This window comes from Ptychodera flava, chromosome 11 (genome assembly GCF_041260155.1).
Source record: "Ptychodera flava strain L36383 chromosome 11, AS_Pfla_20210202, whole genome shotgun sequence".
In the NCBI taxonomy this organism is placed as follows: domain Eukaryota; kingdom Metazoa; phylum Hemichordata; class Enteropneusta; family Ptychoderidae; genus Ptychodera; species Ptychodera flava.
This window is the reverse complement of record NC_091938.1, coordinates 15,125,248-15,146,728: the sequence shown is the minus strand read 5'-3', so window position 1 is coordinate 15,146,728 and position 21,481 is coordinate 15,125,248. Positions and strand designations below refer to the sequence as shown.

The 21,481-nt window shown below is 37.6% G+C and overlaps 1 protein-coding gene across 1 annotated transcript; it reads left to right on the top strand.

The window, feature by feature from the left end:
• The first annotated feature begins 600 nt into the window (after positions 1-600).
• On the top strand, positions 601-17,812 carry LOC139143597 (uncharacterized). Its single transcript, XM_070714062.1, has 19 exons — positions 601-784; positions 1,574-1,728; positions 2,804-2,924; positions 3,463-3,602; positions 3,941-4,064; positions 4,897-5,039; positions 5,534-5,681; positions 6,608-6,791; positions 7,460-7,605; positions 8,321-8,536; positions 8,847-9,070; positions 10,381-10,612; positions 11,850-12,007; positions 12,700-12,815; positions 13,552-13,811; positions 14,359-14,590; positions 15,238-15,344; positions 15,660-15,833; positions 16,136-17,812. Exons 2-19 carry the CDS (start codon positions 1,577-1,579, stop codon positions 17,054-17,056), a joined length of 3,798 nt encoding a protein of 1,265 aa, XP_070570163.1. The 5' UTR covers positions 601-784; positions 1,574-1,576; the 3' UTR covers positions 17,057-17,812.
• The last annotated feature ends 3,669 nt before the right edge of the window (positions 17,813-21,481 follow it).

Here is a 21,481-nt window from a genome sequence, read left to right as displayed (position 1 = left end):
TAGCGTGTGGAGGGGTCGCGGTCAGAAAAATTGTAACAACTTAACTCGGTTATTGAATCATTCTTTTTGATATTTGGGATTTGGCTGAGCGGTTCTGTCTGTGGCTTCTCCGTTAGGTGATTGGGTACCGTACGTTGTGAGTTCGAACCTGATTGAAACCACCGTATCAAACTAGATAGATATATTCGGGCATAGCGGTTTTAATGCTGCCCGACACTATACCCCTTTACTTTGTCAATGTGCCCTTGGGCAGTCAATGAAATGAAAGGAATGGAGTTTGCACCTTTCATACTATACAGTCAAAGTCTTTCTTTGTTTTGAAACAAAAAAGAATATTATATGAGCAGCACATAACACTCAGACTCGAAAGAATGGGGTTGGCTTTCAAACGTCGATATAAGAACAAATGCCCGGCGAATGAGTCGAGAAACACTGTGATTGTAGGCTTGACCTTGCGCATGTGACAGGAACAAGTCTTTTTTTCTGGCGTCATGATAGGTTGACGTAAAATGGTGACCTTGTATAAACAGTCGTGATGAATGATGACAACTTTGGGTTTGTTACGTCGTCATGGCGACCATCAGACAAAGGGCAATGCCCAATCAATGGCCGCCATATTTATGTGTAGTCAAGAAGGTTCGCAGTAACCGCCGGTATGTGGCCGTGATGAGTCCGGTGTTCCTGTATCGTCGCCATTTGTCTGACTTTTGTCTAGAGTAGGAACGGACTGGACAGATCGGAACGCTTGTGAATGTGGTAAAAAAGCGCTAACGTTAAGTAGGAGGTACGTACTGACCAATATTTTCACCATAACCTGATGTATTCGTAGCGACGCACAATTCTGTGCTGTAACTTCACCAAATCCCTCCACTAAAGTCTACAACCTACAAACCTTGACCCAAAGTTGAACTAGTTCAAATTATGTAACACTTACTACACGTGGCTCCCCTGGTTTATGGTCCATACACATATTTTAAGCGTGTAATGTGCGTAGATTACCTGACTTTAGAACCAATCCGACTGAAATGCAATAGAGGTGCGTGTTGACCCATATTGTTTACAATTGAAAACATAATAATAGATTATGGCCTGCAAAAATAACAACAACCTTCAGATACAAATGAACATAAATATTAAATCTTCTCGACCTCCTTTAAGTTTTGAAAACGCAAGAGAATGTCGTTTAACTAGCTGCCGGTGCCCCAAGCGGGTTCACTTGGGGACAAATAGATGGCAAGACAAATTTGCATACTAAAAGCGTACTTTTCCACAGCTACAGTTACCCCTCGTTGCTGTCGGTAAATATCATTGTGATTTACCTGTGCATGACACGGCCTTATTAACCTGCCATCTATCCGATATAATACATATCAAAGTACTTCGTACGTTGCTGAGCTTGTACTGCGCACTGAATTGCCACAAAGTCGGTAAAATCATGTTATGAAAAATTTTTTATGCCGGAGTCCTGATTGTGGCGATGAGACGCAGTGACATTTGAGCCTTACGACACATACGCTGTCAATACAAATGATTACCAACCGATGATACCATCTCCTACGTCTGCATGTACCAGATAATGGCGGAGGGCGAAGATTGGGACGACAGAATCGCAGCCATACTGGATTGCCTCAGGGATGCGACAGACGAAGATTTTGAAAATTCCGAAAAGGAAGGTTACAAGATTAAACGGGAAGTTGAGGACAAACTATACGAAGATGCGCAAAAGAGGTGAGCAAATCAGACAAAATAAAACCGTAAGCTGTCGATATTCTAGCTGCTTACAAAGAAAGCAAGGTTTTTACAATGCTTTTTGGACACACAGTGCAGAAGGTATATGATATGAGATGTTGCTATGGATTCGCAAATATGGTACTCAAGCCAGGCTTGCTTTAATCCCGTGTTTGAATCTGTACATCTTTGTTATAATTGATTGATTGGCGGTTTCTATGCAAAACATTTCAATTTTTTTCATGATTTATTCGTTGCGTTCACCAATATTTAGACGATTTCGCAGTACGTCACTAGATGAATAAACATTTCAGGCAAAGATTAAAACGGTGAACAGGACGGTGATATCATATTATCCTTTTCTATTAACGTCTGATCAAAACTGCCATCGCTGAATGACTACCGTTGTCAGAAATGGCAGTCTCTGCTCGAGACCATATAATTTCGGGACGGCACGAGCATTTTTATAATATGACAGGTGTGTTAAATTTTTCCGAAATCCCTCAATACTGCATATGTTAAAAAGCAAGCACATTAACACTGGTAACAAATGGCAAACATCGACGCGTTGTTGCCACTCGCGCCACTAAAGTGATATTGTCGTGTCATACACTTTAGGTGTGGAAGGACTGTCTGCGACATCGAAATAAAGAACTTCATGTTATAACATACATATACCAAGCGATTCGTTGTCGTTTTGTCATATATGTTGGTGAATACAACAGGGATACCCCTGTACAACATTTGTATTATTACTGGCCAGGTTCTTAATCAATGTTGTTTTCATAGCATGAATAATCACAAGTCTTTTGATGTAATCACGTGTGTTGCTTTTAATGATAGATTACGAGTATCTAGGTCAAGTTACCGTTCAATTACGTTTAAGCCTAATCAATGTCGCTATTGCATTCAAAGATCATTCCAACGAGTCAATATATCGGAGGGTGCGATTAAAAGATTACATTGCAAAAAATTGGCAAACAAACTCAATGAAATTTTTGAACTTGGGGGACATTGCAAATTTTAATCAGAAAAGAAAACACTATCTATTTGCTTTGCGTGTCATTACATGTAGCAAAGGAAAACTTTCCAAACACCTGATTGACGTCATCTTGGTTTGTATGGATAAGAAAACAATAGGCCATCTTGAGATCATCCAGAGAATAGCGTATGACAAGGATGCTATCGATTGGAAAGTAAGTATGCCATGAAGCTGATACCGTGTACTCACATCGAGCAGTGACGGTCAAACGAACCATAGAGGGCGTTCTTTTTAAAACTCTGCACATGTGTGTCTTGTTTCGTAGAACCATGATACACCCTAAATTTTTGCATTGTGTCTGTGGTTGAATGTTAGATGGCATTGTTAGCGCCTAAAGTTATGTTTTAATATGTATGTATAACCATATAATATAATATGTATGTTATAAACTGTCATGTCTAGACGAGAAAACAATGAAAAACGAGAAAGTAATTTTAGATGTTGTAAGGAAAAATTTGTGGTATGCGTTGAAATTGTCAACTTTTGAACTATTACAGTGTAGGACTGTGACTCAAAGTTGACATCAATATTTATTCACCATCAAAAGCAAAAGTGTTTTGGGTGAAAATGTACTTGTATGCCAGAATGGTTAGATTAGATAAATTGGTAGGCACTTTGGGAATAAGTTTGCTAGTTTTCAGTGTACCTGGTGTGCGGGCACATAATATAAACCAAGGTAACATCACTTTCAGGCAAACGTCGATAAAGCAATTGAAGTCAGCAAGAAGTGGCATGAACCTATAGAACATCCAGATTTAGACGATGAGAGGAAAAAAAAGGATTATCTTGATGCGCTAGAGAAAGCAAGTGATAAGCTTGCTGACGCTTTCGAGTAAGTAAACGAAAAAACAGGTCGCTACTACTTTGATTCAAGATTTCAATTTCTGGCGAATATATATATATATATATATATATATATATATATATATATATATATATATTATATATATATATATATATATATATGTGTGTGTATATATATACATGTATATATATATATATATATATATATATATATATATATATATATATATATATATATATATATATATATATATATGATTAGTGAATGTCAAAACAAAATATTTTCGAATCTATGACCATAGATATTTGCCCGAACTTATTCGTGCTATCACGCATTGATGCGACACTGTATTTTACATTAAATAGGATGTTCCACATTGAGAAAAAGGTCAGCCCGGTATGGTGTGACTTGATCGAGTATTGCTGTCAGATGGACAAAGACCCTCACTATTATGTAACAAATGAAATTATCTCCAAAACAAAGTTTCAGGTCAGTCGGGAATGTCAAAATGTGGGCCAAATGTCGCTTTACCATCGAACAGTGGGCTTTAGGCTCTGCGAATTAAAAACACTGTATAGTTTCGTCGACCTAATTTTGAGATTTATCATAAAATGGAAACTTTGGGTACATAGAACGCAGATCATATTGCCATAGAACACGTGAAGACGTAAACAATCTCTGTGATACAAGAAGATTAGTTGAGTACTAAAATCTCTCGAGAAAATGTACATCAACTTTAGAAAAACTGATTTTTCTGGAATTTTTGGTTGTAACCATTTTTGCTTAATATTTTCGCAATTGTCTCTCCCCGTAACCAAAAGACAAATGTACGCTGGTATAGTATCCAATAAGCACTTGTTAAGTGTCAACTTTTACTTCTTATGCAAATATGTGTATAACATTAATTGAGGAATGTGTTTCTTGAATGACCTTGAGTAGTAATTTGGTATAATGTATATTAATTAAGCACAAATGACAGCCAATCACAAGACTACAATTTACAGTCGATTCTCTGCAGAATGTATAGCTATGTATCACTAGGGCATTATGTTTAAAGTGCTTCTTGAAACCAAATCTTCTCTGCTTAAGTTCAAATTCAAGTAGATATTAGATTTTGTTCTAGGGTTTGAAAAATTAGGATCCAGCGACTAGATTCCATGGTACCGTTACTATTACTATATTCAGCTCGTCTGAGTAATTGCCGGACAACAGATGGGCACGCATAAGAAATTGTATTTATTTTGTCGCATTCACTTATTTACCTGCTTAATATTTCGTTGTTGAATAAACTGAAATTTGATAAAAATGTTTGTGTTTTCAGGGTAACGAAAAGAAAGTGGCCGCTATCATGGATGCGTACGTGACCCTGATCACAAAACCTGATTTTGATATGCCGAAAGGTACTAACGGCGTAAAAAGAATAACCTTATTTGGGATTATCGATTGGATCGCCGGCTATATGGAGTGAGTTTCCTATAAACGGTAAAATGGGCGATAAAACTTAACGGGAAGCTTCTATATTGATACTTTGTGCGTTGACAAATACGTCTGATAAATCTAAAATAATTCTGTCAATTGATTTTATATCAGCCGTTGGATTAGCATAAGTCATAGAAACTGTTCTATTTCGGATTTTCAAGGCACTTGTCCTTGACTACCCGAGTCGCTTTTACATGGATGTTCTTGTCCGGTAAATCCCAAATATTTATATAGAGTCACAGTATCAATTATTCCCCAGATTGTTCCTATCAGGTTGGTTAGAATAGAGCGCCCGCTATAAGTAATACGTTAGCACTGTCTTGTTTCAACCTGTGTAGCTAACTTGTCACTTGTAAAAAACTGGACAGATAAAGAATACCTCTGCCTGATAATTACGTTGACTTTCAAATATTCACAGTGTTCACACATAGTTTCAAGTCGTAATACATAAAATGTTGTTTTTGTTCTGTTTGCACCAGTGAATCTAATACGAGTCACAGATATTTGGACTCTTTGGCCGCCATATGCGAGGAATGCTTCAAACACGATCTTGAAGAGACAGGCTACACACCATTGTCTTTTTGGGGTGACTTGTTGAGAACGATAGTCTACCATATATGGTTCGGTGTAGGTATAATCTTGTTATCGACTGTCCCTGTACAATCTTCAAAAGCTATCCTGCACACAGAATATCAAGATTATCTTCCCTTTCGTTTGAAGCATACTTCATCTAACCTTACTCTTACATGTAACTTTGATGAATCAACGTATCAACAGCATGTGAAAATATTGGAGACATATTTATTTATTTATTTATTTATTTATTCGGATGATTAACAGGTGTAGGCTCCACAGGAAAAAAAACTGCGAACAACTTACACACGAACATACAATTGACGAAAAAGACTCTTACGATGGACGTACAAATCAAGAATGAAAATTAAGAATCAAAAATATTGACGCAGCACCAATAATGCCACTGTTTCAATGATACTCTTGAAATTTAACTGCAATTACTGCAATATTTTAACGCATAGTCTTGGTCGGCGTCTATTTTTTTTTCATTTTTATTATTTGACCTCGAAGCATTAAGCTGAGAGGAAGTGAGGGCCCTATCAAGACAAATAGAGCTTAAGTTATCGCGGTAAATATATGTTGTTTCCGATCACCCCGTCAGGTAACATCTCATATACCACAGTACCGCTTCTTTGTAAATGTACACATAAGGTATAGTCCCGTGAGCTATGTTTGCTTACGGAACCGTTAGGAACACCAGGTTTAGAAGGAGGCACAATTTTGTTAGATGTACCCCCTCCAAACACCACACAAACACGCTTGCAATAATATAGTCACTACTATAAGTGCAGATGACACAACTTCTCCATTGTAATCCATCGTGCAAGTCGCACTTGGGCGTTAATCTGAAATTACTAAAAGTTTAGAGTTAAAATTTGTAACTTTGTGAAGCGAAGACCTCACATTTTTCTGTTGCAAAAACAACAAACATGAAAAGTTGAACAGAATTCGTTATTTCTGATCCTTTTAACCAACAGTCAAGCGCAAAAGTGATGCAGCCTTTCATGCCATATGCCATGAAACTTATGAATTGCGAAGTAGAAGACCTGGAAAGCCTTATGGAATCTATTTTTCCAGGCATGCAAACCTCCGCAGAGTCGATATACCCATACATCGACGAGGTCATCGATGCTTGTGTGAACGGAAAATTATACGTCATTCGTAAGTATGCTAAATGCTGAACACTGAAACATCCTTCTTGGCCTTTAAGTGACGTCGATATTATGAATGTCGCTACACCATCATCATAAAAAACCGAGATGTTCGATATTTAAGCAAACGTTAACTCAGAAAACTCTGATCAGAACACTTTCATCAAAAGTTTTCTGAATTTCAAAAGCCTTTGTAAGGTCAAGATGTTAACTTAATACCAGGTAAACACGAATTGGAGATAAAAACACTAACAGGCAATCGACATGTAGCTGTTCTGCGACTGCGTGATTCATGGTGACGTAGGGCTCTTGCCTATTATCGCATGCCTGTCAGTAAATGAAACAATCGGTTCTGTTCCCGATCATTCAAATTTGTTATCATTCATGTTGATTATTCGAGGACGCTACAAAAATAGACTCTAATGTTTCAGCGAAAGTAAACATCATTTTTCGCCTGGCTCCGCACCAGATATTTAATAAGATATCGAGGTTAAGATCCACACTTTCGCACGTACCTCATTTATGATAAAATATACTACTGAAGTTATTTCTTGGTGATCGATTCCAGATTTAATTTTGTATTAATACTGGCGTCCGATATTGGACAATTTCTTCGAAATTCTCAAAGAAATTCAATATCCGAGTAGAAAATTGAATCTCTGAATCTTACTTTGATAGCGGCGATACAGGGGGCTTTCAAGGAGAAAGAAGACGAAATTATGGCAAGGTTTGATGAGATTGCAGAGAAATTTGATGAAATTGGACCGATGCAGAAGTATGCTATAATTCAGCTGTATGGTGATGTAGGCAAGATATATCCACAAGTAAGTGCTATAATTGCTTGAGCTAAAGGAAAATTACACATTGATTTTATTCCTACATTACTTAAATATGATTAATAATTGGACATTCTCTGCGATACATGGCACTATTTCAATATAATAGGTTAAAACCGGAATTCGATTGGACCACGGTACAAAAATAAACAAAAAAAAACACATGCACAAACGCGCATAGAAGTACCTGTACTTCCATACGCTTTTGTTCTCTTGGGTTTATACTGGTATCACGTGATCTCTTGGGCGTACTGCATCTACTGAACACAATTCCCTTTTTATATTCCGGAGTAGAACCACTCCATAAAGCAATGTATAAACATCTTTATGATATGACGATTAAGTAATAAACCACACAAGCGACGGGTATACAACGAGATTTTGACCAATTCAATACACATGCACGAGCTATCGCTCGTGCATATATGAACGGACTAATAAAACGCGAGTGGTGTACCAGATGCTAACAGTATATCGAAATTCTCACGTGAAACGTTAAAAGAGCAATTTTTCTCTAGCATAGAGCGCGTGTTCTGCCGTCCTGTATTACGAATATGATGATATATCTCGAATACAGCATGCTTTAAATTTCACGTCTCAATCAATCAGATTGCTACATTTGTATAATTGTATGGTATAATTTGTTATTTTAACCTTGCCGTTATACTAAACTAATGAATGTTTACTTTCTTTCTTTCTCTAGAGAGTTTTGCCATACAAGGATCATCTTCTTGAATCTCTCAATGACTTCACGTCCTCATCATTGGCAGCAATGGCTCTGGTTTCCATCGTCGCCGCCGATCCTAAACAGTTTGACGATGAGGACACCATAAGTAAACTGTTAGCAATACCTAACGCTAATTCCGCCATGGTGTACTACAGTAACCAGGCCCTGGCCGCTCTTGGCAGACTAAATCAGGTTTGTACAATCGTATGATCAGCTAATTATGCCACTGGTGACAGTTAGTGAGAAGTTTGTCAAAAAAGGCAGTCGCTACTGCACAGGTATCTTATTCTAGTCCTGGCCGGGAGATAAATAAATTTTTGTATTAGTCCAGCGATACGCAAGATGAACAGTTGTGAATAGTCATTTAACGTGTAAACTAAGTTTACTGAGCATAAATATCTCTATTTGCGTAATTTTGTTTCTGTTTTACCAAGGTGCTTCCCTATACGAGGGACAGACAGAGCTGTTAATCAATCGTTTATTTCGCTTCCTGTTTTATTAGGAAAAAGCAGAGAGATTTATGAAGGTGTTTGCAGAACAACTGGAAAATCCAGCCTTCTCGCAACAGGTCACTACCATTATTATGACAATGAAACAATTGGCGGGCACCGAGTACATCCCGGTTCTTGAAAAGTATAAGGATCTTATCCTCTCTTTCAAAGACAGTACAGTTGCAGGTGCCTCTGAAATAGTCAACGGTGTCATGGATTTGCTCGAAGGAAGAACGTAGGTTTGAGCTTAAATTACAAGTTACTGTTTTCTTGACGAGAGATCTTCTCGATTAACTGAAGGTAGAATGCTCCTCCTGGATAAATATTCCGACTCTCAATTTTCCAACATACTTCCGGTCTACCACTCGTGTAGGATAACTTTGAAGCTCTTGGAATAAATGAAGTTTTCATCGCCATATTTTTTTGTTGAAATCGAAAATTTTATTTCTTCTTATGGTAGGAAAAAAGATATTTAGGCCTCAGTTTGAATTTCAAATGTCAGTAAATTTTATGTAATTTGTTTGGCCGGTATTAAAAACTGCACACTGACCCCTCGTTCTTATTCTTGATTTTGAAAGATAATGTTTTAGAGTTTCCTAAGTTAAGCTTGAACGAAAGTTTAAATCTTTCAATGTCGAGGCGCATACTAACATAAACTTTCTTGCGATTCATTATTCATGATTCATTATTCAGGATTCAAAGAGACTGACTATATGGCATGCGTTAGCGACAAACACTAGTACACAATTTTGCGATAAAGTGTGTAATAGTTCATTTTGGGACAAATCCATCGCGAGAAAACATAGTTTTCTAAAATCTATTAGCGAGAATTTATTTGTGTTGCAGGATATCTGCGCAATACATTCTTACCGATTGCTATCGATTGTAAGAAAACACAATTCTTACCGACTGATTGCAAGAATACGTATTCTCGCTAATATAGTGCGAGAAAAATAAATGCTCTCTCTTATTGATTGTGAGAAAATCATATTCTCGCCATCATAAAAAGTCAATTCGCGAACGCTTCTCGTTCGGTGCTCTCGCTATTCTCTCGACTAGTCACTAGTGAAACATGTGTAGTCAGTTGCCAAATCTCGATATCAAACTCTCTACTGTTTTTATATTATGGCACAAAGTCATTACAGGCGTTATCGAGTACTTCAAACTGCACGTTTCTTATCTCTATTCTTAAATCACTCAAAAGAATGACAGCTTTGTTATTAAGTGCAGTTAGACTCAGTCATTTAACTTTGCGTATTTCGTATTGATCTCGCGTATGGCGTAACCGGTTTCTGAGTAATACAACATAAAAAAAAACGGTGCAATACCAATATGTTCATAAAATGGCAGATACTTCGACGTCTATCATTGATCATATAGTATCGAAACAGCCGCAAATATCGGAGCCAAAATACGGGATTTAGGCATCCTGAGGTTATCAAGGACGCTTTTAGAAGTTTTCCATTTTAGCGAAATCCAGGGAAAGTATAATCTAGTCACGCTTATGTCGTTCCTTTTTACGTTTTTACCTCCCTCAAAACACAGTCTGGCGGCTGTAGCTGACCAAATAACTGACATACAGGATGACGTCGAGGACCTCGACCAACGCGTCACCACAAACGAGGAAAATGTTCACCAGCTTGACGAGAAGTTGGACAACCAGCAGCAGGAAATCGACACGGTGAAGGAAGACATTAAGGAGCAAGAAGAGCGCCTAGACGAACTGGAAGAAATTGTGGAAGAGACCACGGAAAAAGTTGAAGAAATCGATAGAAAGGTAGCGTCACTCACAGATTTGCATTTTATCACGAAATATAACCTATGTTTTATAGCTATTGCACATACGTAAATTTCGCTATGTGACCTTTGTCACATTATTTTGCCCGTCTTTGATACAGACAGCTTGAACTGCATAAGGACAACACACGTTTTGTCAGTTTTGTTTGTTTTATCGCATCGCATCAGAGACAGAAATATAGAGTAGCTCTACTGACCGCAAAATAGTTTAATAGATCGACATAGAGAATGTTTAAGGTAGAACGCAGTTCGGGGACAGATATTCTGACTCTAAAACGTTTACAATCTTTTGTTGATCTACCACTTGTGGGGGTTCATACAAAGCTCTTGGTGTAAGAAAACTTTTCACTTGCTTAGTTTTTCGAAATTCGAAAATTTAATTTTTCTCAATAGAGTTAACACGAGGAATGCGGCCAATTGGAATTTTAAATATCGGTAAATCTTGGGTTAGTGTTTTTCGAGTTACTTCCAAAATTTGCACGGTGACCCCGATTTTTATTCTTGATTTTGAAAGAGAATGGTTAAAATATTCCTTAAAGAAAATTTGAGTAAAACTTCAAGTGTTTCACTTTCGGGGTGCATACTACCTTAATTTACTGTGATGGCTGATATTGTAAAAATATTGTTTACCTGAAACGCGATACTACAAATTAATCATAATGAAGGCAATAAAGCATAGTTTATATTACTGTATCACACATTCATAAATTTGTTTGATAGACTGAGAAAGATTTTCTTTCTCGAAGACATTACAATACAAGTGGTGTATATTGACTCACGTTCTAAGTGACAATGGAGAAAGATTTTTTCTACGAAAAAAAGGCAGAGTAAAGATTTAGCCAAAAGTACGCATCTTTTTCAAATACGCGCATTGAAACAGGTCATTCGGTGGCACAGTCAGTAAAAATTCGCCGATTGCCGAGTAAAGTTTTTATTTTATGCAGTCATTAAAATTCACAATTTTTTTGAGAAAAATGAAGCATCTACGGATCGACCCAAAAAGAGATCATACCTCGAAGTGCACGGAATCAGACCCGGAGATTACAAGAAATATGTGACATTTAGGCATTAAAAATTATGGACGATATTTGTTGTCGCATTTGAAGTTGACAGCGCCGCTAAAAGTTATGATGTAGCCGGGTGGTATTTTCCGTATATTTCGACAGAAAACTTTTTTGACTCTGTTGATGTATCTGATCATGAATTGAACTCCACAGACAATCAGTAATGCCCCAGCTTGGTCACGTGATGTAGCAAAGATTCTGAACGAGGATGGTGACAATAACTGGCGTTTCCTTGCCATCAGACTCTCATATAGTCCAGAAGATGTGAGGAACTGGGCGACTGCGCATGATCCAACGATGTCCTTACTTAGGTAGATATAAAGCAATCTTGTTGCAAACTCTGTCAACTGTAACGGCGTCATTTTCCTCACAGCTGTTCGTTGGCCACGCAACAGGTGACGCCTGAAGGCTCACACAATTTCTGGCTTTAGTGATTTGTTGTTGTACTAGGGAGGAAATATTTACCTATCAGCAAACCATTACTTGATGCCAAGCCAATACACTCGTACTAAATGCTGGGCTGCCTGTCTGTGTCTGTCTCAGTTTTGAATATATTGCACAAAAGAATAATATTGTATAAATGTATAGTTGCCAGTCCGCTTTTTACGAAGACGTGTATACTATAGCGCACTGTACCTCAATTTTCTAAAGCTATGCTCAGCTCCACCGTTGGGGCTCACATGTAAGGCCATAGCTTGGGAGCTACAGAGCCAACGAGGAACTGTATGGTTCTTTCGTTTTTCTCCTGGCAAAAAAGCCGATGAATGGCATCACTCGAGTAATTAGAAGTGCATCTGTAAAAGTTTCATGAAAGCATGTACCGGCGTTTCCCAATCACTCATGACCAGAAACAAATCACCATCACATAGAAACTTTAATAATCCTCGTTCCATATTTTGATAATGTGGGTAAAACGTGCCGTCAAGTGCTGATCGATCTAATGTGAAATGAATGCAGAAGCAGATAGTAGTCAACTAAAATATTCAATCGGTATTCTTTACAGCGAGTGGTACACTACTCACAAGAGCGCAGAAGCAACATACGCAGTCCTGACTTCATTGAAAGAAATGGGACGAAACGACTGCGCTGAGATAATTGAAGATGCTCTAAAAGCGGCAGGTATAGGTCTTCCCATATCAGTCCTCATTATTCTTTTACCAGTCATTTACTTTGCCGGACGGTACTGTAACAATTTTAAATACCGTTTTTTGAGGAAACCTACCCGTATTATGCTTTGTAACCAAGGCAAAGGAAGAGATGACGTCAACGAATTATTCATCCTCGTTGTAGTGCTCACATTTGCTCAAAACAAGTTAATACATTAAATTACGCAGATGCCTTCTAACACAATCAAACATTTGGCCTTTAAAGCCCTATTGACTGCATCTTTTTACTCACTTACCAATATATAAAATAATATCCAATCTTGAGAGAGATTTCAACAATTAAGCCATATATTGTCTTTGAAAATGGCAGTATTATAATCTTTGGTGCTTGGTTTGGTCGATTAAAATTACGCGCTTGAACAATATGAGGCGGCCATATTTGTGTTGGAACTCGACAACTATTTGGTTGTTAAATCGCGAATATCGGAATGCCGGAACGACGATTTTGTCACACTCCGAAAAGCATTTTTATACAAGTTGCATTTAATTTGCTGCCAATTTATCGAAACATGCAAAAAGATGCAAGTAATGCGTCTTTAACCAAAGGAACTTCCTGTCACTTTACACGACGAGGAACAGAGTGACCATATGTCATCGTAATTCTATGCTAAGACTGAACGATTCAAGCTTACTACCGGTAATAATCTGTTGTAATCTTTACAATATATCATTGCTGTCCTATATATCAGATGAAGCAATACCGCAGGCGCCACCAGAGTTCACCCACCCGCCTCCAGTTTTCATCAGTTACCAGTGGGACCACCAATCAGAAGTGAAAACGCTGAAGGAACACCTGGAAAATGCCGGCTATGAATGCTGGATGGACATCGGCCAAATGGGAGGGGGCGATAAACTGTACGAGAAAATCGATGAAGGAATGAGGGGCGCCAAAGTAGTGTTGTCAATGGTTACGGAAAAATACTCCCAATCGAAGAACTGTAATCATGAGGTTGGTTCTAATTTAATCTGATCAAATAAAGTTTTGAATGTGCAATTAACGACGAACTCATGCGCAAAAAATGATACGCTAAACCTTCTTGATCTGTTGCGGAAACAGTGACCCTTATCAATATCAGAGCAGATATGTGAACTTAGTTTGCCCTTCTGTATACATTACGGTAGAATGTGTCTCAGGTACAGACTGTCAGACTCTCAAACTTTTGCAAATATTTTTGTGCCACCACTAGTGGACGCTTATTTGAAGCTTATGAACAAATCAAAGTTTTCACTGGATTAATTTTGTGAAAATGGAAATTTGATTTTTACTCATAGAGTAAACACACGGGACGGTGGCCATTTTGCATTTTGAATGTCAAGTATCATTGATTGTCTGGTTATTTGTTTCTATAGTACCAAATTTTTCACCGTGTCCCCTGATTTTTATTCTTGATCTCGAAAGAAAATGGTTGAATGTTTCCTTTAGGAAAGATTACGTCTTTTGATTTCAAGGTGCGAACTACCTTAATGCTGCAGATGTCCTTTCGTTTCAATCGCAGGTCAATCTGGCGAGTTTACTCAACAAACCAATCATACCACTGCTATTGGAAGACGTGGCCTGGCCGCCGGCAGGGCCAATGAGCGTCCTTTTCTCGCAGCTCCTATACATAAATTTCAGACCTGAAAACGATTACGTAGAAGGAGATAAATTTTGGCAAGACTCAACTTTTGCCGAACTACTTGGTCAGATCAACTACCACGCCGCACCAAACCCGGAGAAGATATCTGAAGGTAGGACCAGTATTTCGTAGTATTGTTGTGTAAGAAATTGATATTCTTTGCTCTTACCTCCTCACACGCAGAGTAAATCTTGTCATGATAAACCCCGATCAATATAACAGCATGTAATCACACACTGATGGCTCGTTGGTACAATAAAGCTCACATCACTGCTGCATGCATTTCCCATAATTAAGGAGAGAGAGAGAGAGAGAGAGAGAGAGAGAGAGAGAGAGAGAGAGAGCGTGGCATATGTTGTCAAAATTATATTAAATGATATCATTCAAGACTTTATTGAATAAGCTCTCCAACGATTAAATGTTAATCATGATGTATTACCATACATACGCCAACAAGTTGTAGTAACCTGAAAAACTGGCCCCTGACTCTGCCCGGTGGAATTGTTGAGTAAAGAGTCACATGTCGTAGTAGTTTTTGTTCAGAGCCCGCAACCACACGCAGTCTGTCGTTTCCTTGTTTCACTGGCCGCTCGTAAACATTTTCGTCACGCCTGATGGTGCGCTTTGATACTTGATGTTAGCTTGAGAATTACAGTCGTTGACGTTCAATCACATGTAAATTCTACCAAACTTTGGTTGGTCACATCTTAGAGAAAGGAACGAACAAATAATGCCAACTTGTATTACTATTCATCACAGAGTATCGCGATTGGATTCCTCAAGTCGATGACACACCTGTTCTAAAGCCAATAAAGAAGGCGGTGGAAGCGGAAAAGATTGAAGCTAAAATTGAAGAAGGAGATGAGGTATAAATGATATTTATCTTTTAAATTCAACCATTTCTTGTCATGAATTTGACACCAAATGATCCGCTGTTATATTTCATTCACGTGCTTTATTTGTTGCGTGATGTGTGTGTTTCTCCAATTTCGATTACGACTGTGATTCGGGCAGTGTGAACAGCGCATGCTGGACCATTTTTGTATGAACGGCGCAGGAAGCCGCAGGATTGGCTCAGGGAACCTGACAAAGTGAATAAGTGAGTGACTTGTTCAAGAAGACTGAAAATGACCGTCGTTCAAGACCAGGATTCTAACACAACTTCTATATTTTTTCTACAGGTGGAAATTTGCCCCGAAGTATTCATTTCGTACCAGTGGGGAAAACAACCGCAAATAAAGAAACTGTATTCTCGACTGACGTCACTGGGCTATACATGTTGGTTTGATATTATGCAAATGGGAGGAGGCGATGCCTTATATGGCAAAATAGACAAAGGAATCAGAAATGCCAAGGTAGCGTGTAGAATACTTTTGCATCAAGTTGGGTTTTTAGGTTTAGCTTTATGCAATCATGTAGTCGAAAAAACACAATTATTTTGCTGAAACGTTACTGTAGAAGGGCGGCTGTTTTTGACAGTGTCTTAAAGGTCATCGAAAGGTCAAAATCCTCCTATATAATCATCATGGCAATCGTAGACATATTGTCCAAAAATATAAGTAATTTGTTCGCAAAGACTTAATTTTTCTGACTGTTTTAGCATTGTGACACAAGAAATCAATATATATTCACAAAATGTATTCTGTGCTTTTACCAGGTTGTCGTTTCGTGCTGTACCAAAAAATATGCCCTGTCGGCCAACTGTCGCAGAGAAGTGAGTCTAGCCGATGCTCTGAAAAAACCCATCATACCACTTCTTTTAGAGGGCATGGCTTGGCCTCCCGAAGGACCCATTAGCATGCCCCTTGCGGAATTATTGTACATCGATTTCACTGACGAGGAACTTCAGGAGACCTTCGAAGGAGACAAATTCGAAGAACTGTTACAACAAATTGGTGTGCACGCTCAACCGCACCCCGAACTGCTACAAGACGACAATGGGTCAGAAACTGCAGCACCTGTCGTCGGAGTGGGCACGGCTGTTGAAACTCTTGCCCTAACAGAGGAAGAGGATGATGCATCTCTTCCAAGGAATGAAGATGAAAATGACAATGCTGAGAATGATGAAGTACCTGTATCTGAAACGAATGAGGCAGAGGAGGAGGATGACGAAGGACCAGCAACGCCTGTCGTCGACAACGCGTCCTTGGCAAGGAGCGACGACCAGGACGACAAAAATTCAGAAGCGCAGCAAAATGGCTTGGAGGAGTTCTTCATTACAAGAGATATACCAGATGACGTGCCAACTCCAAATGGAAGAGAAACCACACCTGTTGAGTCGAATGAGCAACCAGAGTATGGTGCCGATGAAATTATGAAGTTTGATAATAAGAGTGAAGATTCGGAGGTTGAGTCTGTGGAAAATCTTGCTCCCAGCAAGGAAGCGCCTGAAGAGAGTAAACAAGAAGAATACGAAGAACAAAATTTACCAGGTGAACCGGATTACTCGGCGAATCAAACGAACAACACAGGCGTGTCACCAAACGAATCAAACAGAAGCAAGATGGCCGAATCAGATAATGCGCCGCCGCCAGACATTCCTGTTGCTAAGCAGTCAGCATGCTGTGTCATCGTTTAAATACGTACTTATGATGTGACCATTTACAGTCACTATTCTTCTTATTTACAAATGTGACACTACAGGTTGTCTTTGCATATTTTACAAGTATTTTCCTGTTTGAAAACTTACGACTCCATTCTTTCTAGTCTTCGCGTCGATTTCCATAAAATCATCCCAATCTCGGAGGTTTGTACTTTATACGCTCTTGAAGGGGAAAGTAGTAGACCAGGGTGTCGACGTAACCCCAAATTAATCAGTATTTCGAAATCAATGTTTTTGCTTGTGTTTCTAACTTTCACGACATAGAGAAACCGCATTCTACCCTTGACTCTGTGATTTTTGAAGTTGACCGGCAGGCTCTCATGAAACGACATCCGCATCACTTATGTCATTTACATTTTTTCTCGGATGTCATCGGTGCGCGATTCGTCAAATATGCGTAAATCCTTGGTTGCCCATCATTTCTCATGATCACTCAGCATCTGTTTCTCAAATTCTATCTGTAGTTGCTCCCGTCTAATTCGGATGACCCAATTAGATTTTGTCGAATTATTGTAAGATAAGATATCTCATCATCTATTTGTTGTTATATTTTGTAAAATGACAATTGTCTATAATATTGTCTATAGCTAGGGCTGAAAATATTTTAGTTCCCTACATTTTTTATACTTTTAGATTCTATATTTTTGAAGGTAATTCAATGGAAAATGATTAACATTTTATATCATGCAATATTTCTTATGTAAGTAATAATTAAAGAAAATCTGGAACCATTTTGTTGACATTCATGACTTTTATTTCGAAAAAATCTGAAAATGTGAAATTAGAAAAATCTTAAAATGAAAAACAACGGGTAGGCCTTGTAACGGGGCAGATTTTTCAATATTCCTAATGTTGAGTATCATGTAAGTTAAAGTCTGGAACAATTTTGTCGCATTTCATAACCTTTAATTCGAAAAAATCAAAAAATGTATGAATGAAATCAAATTTTCATAAGAAAAACAACGGGTCGGTCTTGTTATGGGGCGGAAGCTGCCACTGTTCATAATATTTCTTTATATTTCTATGCAGTGTATCAGATACACTTTCTTGCTGTCTCCCAATAGCATGCTGAAACATACAATATTCTGATTTTCGACAAAGCCTGTATAGGTAAAGGCTATCGGTGAAATTAGAATCCTGTAAGTGATTCAAATGCACAGTACACATACACAGGCTGGCTGTGTTGGCAAGCTGAATACTGGACAGTTCAACATGCTATAGGGAGTAGAACAATAACGAAATTGTAAAAACTGAACAAAAATGTTGTCAAAAACTATCAAAGTTAATACAGCTAGTTCCCTGCTACTGCAGTGTCACTGTCACTGCATACCGGCAGTGGCGGTTACAGAGATAGCTCTGACTCTGATGTAGTTGAAGAAGAGTTTGGGTCAAATAACGCTCATGACAGTGAAAAATACTTGTAGAAAAGATCAGTCCAGATAGCAACACGTGGGAGACCAGGATCCTTGAAAATTATCCACTTTTAAATTCTGGCATATGAGAATAATCAAATATTAAAGAACAAATACGGGGTCGCCATGCTCGATTTTCTAAATTTTCACATTCTCAACGTAAAATGATACAAAGTAAAATTTTGAACAGTAAAGACTCCAATTTAAAAAAAACGCTTGACTAAATGGAATTATTCATTTTTTAACAATTTTGTCATTATCACACCCAAAATGTCAGAGATTAAAACTTTGATTTGGTGGAATATTTTAACCTTCCAGTATTACCAACTTTGAGTAGTATCTAAGTCATATATGTCTTTTACTTTCGAAAAAATGATTTTGGTAGGTCACTGTGCTCAGTTTTTCACAATTTGGCAAAATGTTGCCAAGAATTCACTATTTGCATACAGTCTAATGATCGTCATTTTGTGTGCTCTTCAGCAGGGGTTATTGACCATGCCAGAGTTGGATTAACTCAAGTCGGCTTAGACTGATAAATCGTCCACTGATGCATTTAAAAATGAATCAGTTTAAGAACCTGTCTTAGGAATATGGCTCTACAAACAGCTTATAACAGGTAGTGTCGAACATCTGCGAGCAGAACTGCCCAATTCAAGTTTATTTTTTCTTTGCTTGCATCTCTAATAAATATGCAGCTATATGATATTTTTTTGGAGGGGGAGGCTTGAAAATGTATGAGGGTATTAAAGGGGATCTGAATAAAAATAAGAATTCAGTCGCGATTTCTCCAGGCCCCTCCCAATTATTTGTGAACGCAGCCTAATAATGATCATTCATTGCTTGCATTTACTCAATCACTTTGGCAATTCAAACTGTTCAGTTACGTTCAATTGTAATTTTACTGCTTGGGATTACATACATTGCACAGGGAATTTTTGTTTGGTATATCATTCTTTTTCTGCTGTCTACACATGTAGTGACCCTGAATGATGAATATACTTCAGTGCCTATTCAATCTATATTTCCAATAAAATAGTGATTCGATACCAACGATCTCCAATACCTTTAATTGTAAACAAACAAAATGTCAACAAACTCCAATGGACTGAGAATAAATTTTTGATCATCCAGCCAACTGAAATATATACGAGTTTCCGTTCAATCGTCCAGAAAATTCAACAAAAAATGAAAAAAAACTTTTGCAAAATCATTCGTGATTTTTACAAAGTTGAAAAATAGGGGTCGGGGCATTTTAAATAGGGTAGGTCGGGTGACCGTACCGACAAACATTTCTTTTATTAGTTAGCCTCATTAAGCTTAAACCTAAAATGGAGCAAAGTCTTTGTTTTAGAGATTACTTTCCAAAATCAACTTTAAATTCAATCAAAGCCTGTCAATGCATGATACGAGTTCCAAATGCTGTACAATTCGTGAGAATAAATGTCAACTCAATACATTTACTATCCTTGTCATCTAAGAGTTTATGTCATTGTTTTCTTTGACTTCGGTTTGTAAAGCAGCTTGACGTCACGGGTACGTGTTGTTTACAACTCTGTCGACATGTCTCAATGTTTCAGTCAACGAAATAAAAAAAAATCTAAAACAAGTGACCTAGCGGCCTATATAGCTCGCTGTGTTATGTAGAGAATAAATACTGACACATGTGATGATGAAGAAGGTGAAACTCTTTGATTGCTCAAAAATGGCACAATTAGCTGCAAACATACACAATTGAACATAGCATATTAAGATCATCACTAAGAACATGTCAAAAAATGCTATCAGACGAGTAGTTTTGAGAAACAAATTTTTTGACCAAAAATTGCCCCAAAAATAAAAAATTGCAGATTTCATCATAATTTCAACATATCACTTTAAGTTCATCTGTAGGAACCTGTATACTAAATACCAATGCTATCAGACTAATACTTTTTGACAAACATATTTTTTTCGACCAAAAGTGGCAAAAATTGCCCCGAGAAAAATTCATTACAATTTCAATAAATCACATTAAAATATCCCCTTGGAACCTGTGCCAAATATCAAAGCTGTCACACCATCAGTTTTCAAGAAAAATATTTTGACCAAAAATGGCAAAAATTACCCCCAAAATACAAAATTGTAGAGTTCATCATAATATACGAATTATTGTCAATTTTGGTCAAAAACTTTCTTTCACCAAAACCGCTTGTCTGACAGCTTTGATATTTGGTATACAGGTTGCTAGGGATGAGGAAAATGTGATGTATTCAGATTATGATGACATCTACGATTTTGTAATTTTGGGGCAATTTTTGAAATGTTTGGTCTAAAAGGTGTTACTCAAAAAGTATAAGTCCGATAGCTTTGATACTTGGTACACAGGTTCCTACAAATACAAACAAATACAAATGTGATATATTGTGAAATTACGATGAAATCTGCAATTTTGTATTTTGGGGGCAATTTTTGCCATTTTTGGTCAAACAATGAGTTTTTAAAAAACTGCTCGTCTGATAGCTTTGATATTTGGTATACAGGTTTCAATTGGTTATTTTAATATAATATATTGAAATTATTATGAAATCTACAATTTTTTGAGAGCTAATTTTTTTCCATTTTTGGTCAAAAAATTGATGCTCAAAAAACTACTCGTCTGATAAATTTGGTTGACATGTTCTCAGGGATGACCTTAATGTAATATGCTCAAATTATGATGAAATCTTCAATTGTGTATTTTTGCAGCTATTTTTGCCATTTTTTGTCAGGTCACTGAAATGAGCTATCAAAGATTTCCACCTTCTTCATCAACACATGTGTCAAAAATAGTTATTCTCTACATAACACATATCGGCCGCTAGGTTGCTCGTTTTGTCCTTGTGCCCTTGGACAGTCAATGGAATGAAAGGAGTACAGTGGCCACCTTTCATGCTATACAATCGAAGTCTTTGTGTGTTTTGAAACAGGAAAGTATATACTGTTATGAGCAGTATATTATTACACTCAGGCT

Coding starts and splice junctions, on each gene's coding strand:
- LOC139143597 (XM_070714062.1), top strand. CDS start 1,577: ATGGCGGAGGGCGAAGATTGGGACGACAGAATCGCAGCCATACTGGAT. Junction 12,816..13,551: donor AGATGCTCTAAAAGCGGCAG/GTATAGGTCTTC, acceptor CCTATATATCAG/ATGAAGCAATACCGCAGGCG. Junction 13,812..14,358: donor CGAAGAACTGTAATCATGAG/GTTGGTTCTAAT, acceptor TTTCAATCGCAG/GTCAATCTGGCGAGTTTACT.